General features: G+C 38.7%; 1 protein-coding gene across 1 annotated transcript; it reads right to left on the reverse strand.

Moving 5' to 3' along the window:
• Nucleotides 1–41: 41 nt before the first annotated feature.
• Nucleotides 42–9,573, reverse strand: slc5a11 (solute carrier family 5 member 11). The gene is made up of 16 exons (XM_080488152.1): nucleotides 9,433–9,573; nucleotides 8,611–8,751; nucleotides 8,114–8,185; nucleotides 7,613–7,717; nucleotides 7,474–7,533; nucleotides 7,291–7,395; nucleotides 7,093–7,198; nucleotides 6,324–6,404; nucleotides 6,039–6,244; nucleotides 5,398–5,533; nucleotides 5,133–5,240; nucleotides 4,880–5,030; nucleotides 4,125–4,293; nucleotides 2,933–3,148; nucleotides 580–754; nucleotides 42–491 (listed from the first exon to the last, which is right to left on the reverse strand). Exons 2-16 carry the CDS (start codon nucleotides 8,749–8,751, stop codon nucleotides 256–258), a joined length of 2,067 nt encoding a protein of 688 aa, XP_080344278.1. The 5' UTR covers nucleotides 9,433–9,573; the 3' UTR covers nucleotides 42–255.
• Between the last annotated feature and the right edge of the window lie 360 nt (nucleotides 9,574–9,933).

Below are 9,933 nucleotides of genomic sequence, written 5' to 3' on the forward strand. Positions count from 1 at the left end.
CTTTGGCAAAATGTTCTGAATGAAAAGAGGCGGAAAGAAAACATGAATAAACCTCAAGATTTATTGGGAGATGTTTTAATGTAAGAGAAGAGGAAGTGCTTGTTGTAATTAAAAATGTTTGGCATGTTTCTGTCAGTCAAAAAGGATACAGTTACATTTAGATTGTCGTAAAATGACCTATGACTAAAACATGAGTTGCTACATTTCATTTTAAGGCAGAAATAAGATGTTTCAGTTAAACCTGTGCGTAATCTCTCAAGCCCAGTAGCCGACGATGAAGGCCGTCACTGACAGACAAACGAGGAGGTTCAGATTCACAATATATCGTAGCCGTGGCTTCTCTTCCAGTGAGGGGATAACCTGTTCAGGTGGAGGAGCCGCCATGGGAGTGTTACTATCTCCGTCGGTTCTTCTCTCCATCCCACAGAGCCAGTAGAGAGCAGACAGAAACTTCGACTGACTGCGGACGCTGGAAACCGACGATGCCGAGTCTGTTCCGAGGAGAGAGAAACAGATTCACCAGCAAGCCTGACAGGCAGTACAGATGAAAGCGTCATGAAAAACAGGGTAGATCCACACCTGTGCTGTGATGACATGCTTCTTTATTGCTTTTCTCTGGTTCTTCACTCGTCTCCTCCGCCTGGTCCGTCTGACTGGAAGTCCTCTGAAAGGTTGCGATGTCCCGCTCCACTGTGAACACCTGCTCACTGGTCTCAACCGGGTCAAGTCTTGTGAACCACGTTAGTCGACTAATCTGTGGAGAAGACAGAATTGTATTTCAATCCATCCATCCATCCATCCAGCCATCCATCTTCTCCGGCTTATCCGTTTCCAGATCGCGGGGGTGGCAGTCTGAGCACTGTCACCCAGATCACATTGCACCGATTAAGAACCTTTCCTGCGGGTGGTGAGCCCACGGGAAGGTGGCGTGGGACATGAACCCACTACCTTGAGATTGTCAGTCTCATGCTCTACCAACTGAGCTCGCCAGGGCAGAATTGTATTTTATTTTTTTTTATTTTCTTAAATATCACAATGCAAGAACCATGTTGAAGCCCTGAAAATCTTCATTATGTAGGTTACATGCAGGGTGAGATTTGCTGGTCGGCTCATGGCGAGATACTGTACACCTACTATTTTGGTCTAAGTGTGGATATTGTTAACAGCTATAGGCACATGTAGAAGATAAAAGCACAGTAATATGCTTGTTATAGAGGTTTTTATTGTAGAAAAAATAAGATATATCTTTATGTAGAGCCCTACAACTGGTGGACTGATACACTTGTGGTTTTGATCTAGAGCATGGCTGTCACACACATTTTAGTTCAGGGGCCACATACCTTCCAAATTCTTCTCAAGTAGGTCGTATAGGTTAAATAGTGCCGTAATAACCTTTAAATTTAAACTTTGAAGTTTTGTTGGTGTAGCGCACAGTATACGTGATGGAAATAAAATCAAACAATTACTATTGAAGGTGACTACAATCTCAACATAAAGCCAATTTTAATGAAACTGTCTGGTGCATAATACTGTGAAATATAAAAAAACAACTTCTCCGATAGCTGTTGCATCATGCATGTTGTTACAAACTCACCCCGACAGCATGGCCGATATGCTATTCTTAAGAATGTTAAAATAGATAAATAAATAAATGAGGTTTTCTTTGGGATTTTTTTGGTTTGGCTGCCGGATTGAAGCCTCTTGTAGACCGGTTTTGGCCCAAGAGCCTTAAGTTTGATCTGCATACCACCCGTTTATGGATCAATCATCAATGATAATTCAAATGTAAATAAATATACATGAGGTATGCAATGTAACTGTTTTTATTTTATTTTCAAGGTGACCGCCTTTTTTTTTGGATTGATAGTTCAAATTTGTAGGCGTAGTTTCACCCATCTTCACAGTCTTTAAGTCTTTTAAACTTGAATATTGTCCAAAGCACAAAAGAACTAATAATTAAAAAAAAAAAAAGAATAACTGACAGATGCAGAGCAGGATCAGTAGTTTGTAGCATATTGCTTTTTAATACTAAGAAAATACTTTCATATTCAGCAGTACTCCTCTGAAAAAAAAAAAAATAGTCCACCTTTCTACTAGAGCTTATCTTATAATTGTAAACGGTCTTCCTTTAAATTCAGCTTTGAAATGTGTTTTTTTTTTTTTTTTCATATCTGAATTAGTGAAGATTTTTCCCTTTTCACTAAAATTTTAAAACCATCCTAACCCCCAACTCCAGGCAGAAACATCCCTGCATCCTGATTTGGTCACACATTTCAGATCTCAAATTTGATGGCAGTTGTAATTCCACGTCCAGCAGAGTACTTTGAGGTGTTGTGGACACTGCGTGGTGCTGTGGAGCCATGTTATGAGCCGATGCTTTTAACTGAGCTTGCATTAAGCCAAGTGCCTTCTACATACTGTATGTCACCATGACTGTGAATACGTCGATTGTTTTTTATCTATTAAAAGAGCACAATATAGTTTACAGAGTTATAGCGATGCAACAAAGGAAACCTAAAAGTGTAGATTGTACATTTAAACTGATCTAGTATTGCATCTTATTAAACAAAATAATTGCTTTCAAATATTACATAATAGTTGTACTGTGAAAAATCTATATATGTTCACATTACAATGCGTGCTATTAATCTCACTCTGTACTCCGAATTCAGCACCTGGCTGGAATAAATTTTTCAATACCTTTGAACAGGCTAATTCTTTATAGTTTTCACTGTAAGTTAGAGAAATACTAATTTAACGCCACATTTTCACTCCAAAACTGAACATTATCCCAATGTGCAGATAAGAAGTGTAAATTGATGCTTCTGAGTGAACAAAATACATTTTGTATTTCTAGATATGGACCCAATCAAAAAGCCTGTCTTTGATAAAAAACCTTTTGTATCATTTGTGTATAATAAAGAGGTTTCACCTGCTCTGGTTTGGGCTCCTCTGTGGCCAGGCTGATTGAAACCACCACAACCAGCGTGATGAAGGACAGCAGCATGGAGAAGTAGAGGTAATGGACATATTTCAACACTCCGGGCCTTTCATCCTCCTCATAGCACAGAGGAGCAGGGTAGATGAAGTCCAACAGCATGCGAATACAACCAACCATGAGGCCAATGATGAGGCCCCAGAATGCACCCTGCCGGAGGAGAAAGAGAGGAAAGTGTCCATATGATCATGAAACCAGGGGGGGAGGGGGCCACATCAGCTTGATTTGATCTCATGTAGGGAAAAGAAAAAGTAAAAATGTTTGCACACAGTATGGCTTTGATACTGAAAATTTACTTTAGTAGTGAGGTAGTTTTCACTGCTGTAGCGCTGATCTTATGGCTTGGCCTCATTGTTAAGTTACGTTATCTTCTGACACTGCGGTCATCTTCAGTGAAAACTCAAACTTGATGTTTTCCCAAGTCATTTTTTCACACTATGGAATGTCATCCTGCTGACCGATTGTGGCCCATTGGCCATATTTTTGACGCTCCGTCTGAGAATTTACTTACAAATTGATTGCTTAAAATATATTTTCATATTAATGACCAGTTCTTAACATCTTCTTTTTTTGTTTTAAAATTGTTATCAAATTTTGATATAATACTAAGAGCATATCTGCAGACACATTATTGTAGGATCTAATTTATGTGTAGTGGTATTTAAAAGTGAGAGGTAAAAAGAGATGCGGAGTACAAAATGAAAGTATTGTGTTGCACTGCATTTCTTACATTATTTGTTATCGGTGTTTAGAAAAGTTTTCATCACTCCAGATCATTACTCATAAAGATGTATTAAAATTCAAATATGTAGGAGTAAACTGTCAGTTCATCTCTTTCCATATGCAATTTTAATATAAATGAATAAACAGCCAAGCACAGTGATAGTGAGCATTTAAATGTTTTTGCTGGTGGACATTTGACACATATTAGATCTTAAATGGGAAAATAGCTAAATAAATCATATACCTGGATAAAGTAATTATAAACCACAGTAAAACAACATATATGCACAATACCTTTACAATAGGTTTTGAAAGATATTTATATTGCTTACACTTGGCTGAACAGTAAGTGCTGTGTTTTGAATCCAATGTCAAAAACAAATGTCAAAAGAAGCAGTCAGACCTTCTCGTTCGCTCTCTTCCAGAAGCAGCCAGAGAGGAAGATGATGGAGACGGGGGGCTGAAGGTAGGTGCTGATGGATTGGATGTAGATGAAGAGCTGACCGCCCTGGCTGGCCTGGACAACAGGAATCCACAGCACAGACACCACAACCAGCACAAGAACAAATACCCTGCAGCACACATGGACGTATGATAAGTACATCTGAATGCAATAAGGAGTGGGAACTCTTTCTCCTCAGGTTACTTGTTACTAATAGTAACTGTAAAAGTTTCCCACATTGAGTTTGTCCCACAAACAAACACAGCCCGAGGTCAGAATTTTTTTAATGTCCTCTGTATCAAAATGTATAATATTGGACAGACAGCACAGACAGAATAAATCAATGCAAAATGAAACAAACAGTAAAAAGTCTATTTTTTTAAGTCCTGGCGTGAGCATCATCATGCAGCATCCATGGGAACTGTACGAATCCGGGCGTTACCTCAGTGACACGTGACGAATACTATGAAGGTATTATGTTGAGTACTAAAGATGAAAAATATAAAAAGAGAATAATACATTTGCCAAAGGAAGGATTTAGTTTATTGATGTAAAAGCAGCTTGTAACATTGTGGAAAACTGAGGAGGGATTCGCTCCATCATTTTTCATTTGAGATAATTGTTCGACACCTTCATGTCCCATCCACTGACCGGTGGTTGAACAGTTTGTACATGCTGCATATTTTGGATCTGCATGTCCTTATGTGGTCACATACCTTCCCACAATCATGAGCTCCCATTCAGAGGCCCGGGATCTTAAACTTTTCCACAGGTCCATGGTGAAGATGGTGCTGGCGCTGTTGAAGATGGAGGTCAGAGAGGACATGAGAGCGGCAATCATCACAGCCATCATCAGCCCTCGCAGCCCTGGGAGCAAAGATACAAACCCGCGAGAATAAACGGCATAAACAAGAGGCTGTGTCTTTATGGAAATTATTTAAAAAAAAACAAAAAAAACCTGTCTCTCACCTCCAGGCAGAAGCTCCATGACCAATTTGGCGTAGGCGATGTCCGAACAACCCACTGGATTACCACAAATCTGCTGGCAGACATCAGGATCAGCACACGCCACTTCCTCTGTAGAGTAAAACAACAAAAACACATACACGAGTCAAAATGTCGACCTTTCACAGAACCAGTAAGATGGTGGATAAGTTAAAAACTGAACCTCTCAAATTAATACAATCTCAAGAAGAGAATTTAACTGACACACACAGATTAGTTCATGCTGTACCTGTGTAAAGTATCCGGCTGATCATGCCAGGAAGCATAATAATAAAGAAAGGCAGGAACTTGAGGTACGCAGCCAGAAGGGAGCCACCTTTTGCATGGGTTAAGGTCTTGGCAGCCAGGGAGCGCTGAACAATCACCTGCGAGGGAAAGATGGCTGAGTTATTGTTGAGTCGACATCAGTTAATGAGTGAGTGAGATATACAGCAGCGTTTATCTTACTGTTAATGAGCATGGAGACAGTAATCAAATTGTTCATTTGTATTGCAGTAAATGCTGCCAGTTAGCCAAAGGCGTTTTCAAATTGGAAACAGTGAACGGATAAGACAAACGGTTTCGAGTTAAACAACTATCAATGTGGAAGTCTAGTAATGGGTTTTCAAAGTTTTCTGATGAGCAAAACATGCCAAATTCTCAAAAGAAAACACATATCAGCAATTTCTTTCTTTCCTATACTTTTGTCATACTTCAAATTATCTTTAGAAAAGGAAAAACCACTTTAAATTAAAACATTTTTTTTTAATTATTCTTCATCTTTCCAATGTATCACATATACAAAAACACACTTAAAAAATCTAAATAGATATAAATAAATAAATAAAAATTCTATTAAGAGAAACATTCCAAATGATTTTTAAGATAAACCTGATCAGAGCACCAGTACCACATGGAGGGGATGGACATGCCGATGATAACACCGGGCCAGGGCAGGTCAGAGTTCACCGGGTGTCTGAATACGTGAAAAGCATCATCGCGAGGGATGCCGCAGGTGGAGTTAGGCACCCGGATGGCGGGGATGGAGAGGGGGTAGCCCTCCATCAGAGCATTCCAGCCTCCGACCGCCACAAAGCCTGGACGCGGAGACAACGGGGTCAGCTCCAGGGAAGCATTGAGTGCAGGAGGCTGCAGGGGGTCATGTACTGAACTTACTGAAGCCCATGAGGGTCAGAGCTCCTGCAAGCATGATGGCTGTCTGGATTGCATCGGTGTAGATAACAGCAGCCAGACCACCTGGGACACAACATTTTAACACGAATATAAACTTCCAACAGATCAATGAACCAATTTATCATTAGCGAGACAGCACCTTTCAGACAATGACATACAAGGAAACATATTAATGAGCCTATAGTACATATGAAATATTTAATAGACAAACTATACACACTATTTGATAAAATAAGCCACTCAAATCTTTTCTAAATGAATACGAAAGAGTAAAATTCCTATTATACATATTTGTATTTCTAAACAAAAATAAATGTGAAGTAAAATTTATTTTTATTTTAGTTTTAATTAAGATTTGAGTTGCAAAACTACTTATGTGACGGGAATATAACACAGTACAAATTCTAGAGCTAAATAAACAGTAAACATCTACACAATGTTCTTGTTGTACTGATATGAAAATAGTATAAATAGACAGGCATTCAAATGTGAATTACAACAGTATAAATTACAAATCTCTCCATAAAAGCCAGACTCGAAAGGTGAGTTTCAAAAGTCACATTCAAAGAACAGACAAAAATAAGCAGGTGAAGGTGCTCTCCTTTCCGTCTTTGTTAATACTAGTGCAGCTCTGTACTTTGGATTAACTCTATTCTTTAGTGGACCAGGAAGGAAAACATTACACCTGAGTGATGAAGAAATTCAAAACAAACAATGGCTAATATTTTTACGGAATGAAACTGGCGGTCACCTGCTACAGTGTACAGGGCCGTGATGGACAGCAGCAACACCACAGCCAGGTAGATATTCCACTGTAAGGCCAGCTGAATGAACAGTGCACCTGCATATATGTCCACCTGGTCAGAAATAGAACCACCATCATAAATATGTGCACATACATGCAGAGATTTGTGCTTGTTTTTTCTTTTGGTATCATATCACATCATACCGATATCTTAGTAAAGATGTAAATGAATAAAGACAGGACAGTTATAAATAACTGTGTTCTTCTACCACCGAACCGCTTCTGCAGGTATTCAGGCATGGTCGTCACCTGCAGAAGAAATCAGAGACGGCCATAAGAGATGAAATGAGCACATCTGCACTGCATTTTGTTATAGAAAAAACTCACTCCAGAGGCGATATAAATAGGAAGGAAGACCCATGCCAGCAGCAGCACCATCACCAAACCCTGTTGATGAACAAATATTATTAATGTCAATCTTACCTACACACTAAAGTCATTTAAAAATGTTATAGTATTTACTTACACTCCATTCATATGCAATTGCCCCGATTCCTGCAGCAGCTCCAGACCCTGCCAAGCCAATGAAATGTCCACTGCCAATGTTACTGGCAAAGAGTGAAGCACCAACCTGAATAAATACAAGAGAACAAGAATCAAGTTTGTGATTGGATTGGCATTTCACCATGATTTGACTTGTTGAGTGCAAATAATCTCAGAAATAGAATCGTCTATTTGCTCTATTTCCTGTGGCATTCATGTGGTCTGACAGGGTTAAAAGGTTAAAAGGTCAGTAACATTTGGCAAAAGGCTCGAATTCTAAAAGAAATACCAAGCAAACTTGTGTTTAAATATACTTCAAGTGTTTGTAAATCTCTACTTTGCTATCGTGTTAGATTCATGTTAATTAAAGGGACGTTTCTGCATTTCTTTTTGGTGCAGAAAATACAAATGAAAGTGCGTTACTGTAAATCTGAAAAAGAGCCACTGGTTTTTCTGATGAGACATCCCATGGTGTTTGACTCACTGGCCACCAGGTCATGCTTTTCCCAGCCAAGAAGTATCCATCCACAGTGCTGCGCTTCGTCCTCCACATTGACTGGTAAAAATACAATGTGGTTAGAAAGCATCTCGAAGTGAGGAAGAGAAGTTAGATCATGGGGCCAGAGAGAAATTTTATTGATAGGATTCTACTACAGGAATATGACATCCGTAATTCTCTGTATGTTCCTTGTAGTTCACATCTTCAGTTAGTATTTTTATGTATTGTTGCTTCTTTTCAAATTCCAACGATGACATTTCATGAATAGATATTTGTGGGTTTTTTTAATCTTCAATATTTTCTTTCTCCAAGTCATGGCACTTCGCTGATAAACTGTCAATTGCAACAATAATTGAAGATGGTAAAGAAGTGAGACGATAACAAAAGATAAACTTTACAACAACGCAATGGCTGCTGCTTATTATCTGTGTGGGTAGAAATAGCTGACATGTAAATATGCTTGTGTCACTGAATGTACTCACCCAAAATCCAACTGCGAGCACAAGTATAAAGTACACAACCAACACCACGATATCGACAGTAGATAAGGCACTACTCGAAAAGGGCAAATGAGGAGAGGACATAGTGGGATCTTGGTGACTGAGCGCAACATCAAGAGCCATCTGAAATCCAAGTTTGAGAGATGCATTTGCATGAAAAAACAAAACATTGTTGAAAGGATTGCAATGGGATAACAAGTAATATTAGCTATTGCTTTTCTGTTCTTTCACGTGCGCTCGACATGTCACACATATTTCATCTTTTTGACAAATTTGTTAAACTTTTTGAATCTTTGCTTCACCCTCAATTTACGGAATCGCAAAAGAAGAAGCCGTCACGAAAGCACAAGAAATAAAAAGATTTTCACCACAATACAGCTCAAAAGCAGATACAGATTATAAGAACGCCAGGACGATACCCCTGGATTTATCACTTGATACAAAGATTTCTAACTTTAGATCATGTGTCAAATGTGACCAAAAACTTGATATGTCAATAAGCAAAAAGTTTAAAAAGTTTAGATCGATACACGCTGGGTTTAAATGGGGAAGTTAGTTTTCTAAAGACATGTCTTGACACATGAATCTCCTGCGAGTGATTAGTCTCTCCATGTGAGAGATGTGATATTGGTAGCATATTTCAATGGATCAAATTGATCATTTATTTGTCAAAATTTAAGAAGTTGACTTCTAAAAATGTCAAGTCAAGCCATCAAAACACAAGAAATCGCAACACAGTTATATATAGGCACATGGAGACATTTACTGCTTGCTCATATATGTATTTGAATTAAAGATACTCACCTTGCAGTGGGTTGTCACACTGTATTATTCCAGGTGGTGTGTCAGGTCCAAACAACACATCATACTATAAGTGACAATTGCCAGGAATGTCATGCCTGGACGTTTCTTCCACGCTGCAGAAGATCAAATTCCACTTCCTCCCCCTGAGCACTACGCAGCTTAGTTAAAATGTAAAAGATTTAATGCTCCTGGCAGGAAAGTGTCGGCACTCTCAGCACTTGTAAAATTGCCTCATGATTTGTTGATGTATCTTAAATTAATCATTTACACACAAGATGCTAGTGCTGATAAACAAGTTTGCTCACACCACAATACATAGGGTTATTGCTGCAATAGTAGGTGTAAATATACAGTGTTGTATAAGCAATAAAAGGTTTTACAGGGTACCAACAGGTCTTTAAAGTATTGTATTGCCATTAAAATAACTGCACAAAGTGTTCTGCTATGCTAAAACAGATAATCTCACAAATGATCTTGTCATGAGACATGAATCAACAGTCA

Source organism: Lipophrys pholis (assembly GCF_963383615.2).
Source record: "Lipophrys pholis genome assembly, chromosome: 19".
Classification (NCBI taxonomy): Eukaryota; Metazoa; Chordata; class Actinopteri; order Blenniiformes; family Blenniidae; genus Lipophrys; species Lipophrys pholis.

Coding starts and splice junctions, on each gene's coding strand:
- slc5a11 (XM_080488152.1), bottom strand. CDS start 8,751: ATGGCTCTTGATGTTGCGCTCAGTCACCAAGATCCCACTATGTCCTCT. Junction 4,294..4,879: donor GAGCTCATGATTGTGGGAAG/GTATGTGACCAC, acceptor TGTGTGCTGCAG/GGTATTTGTTCTTGTGCTGG. Junction 492..579: donor AGCATGTCATCACAGCACAG/GTGTGGATCTAC, acceptor TCCTCGGAACAG/ACTCGGCATCGTCGGTTTCC.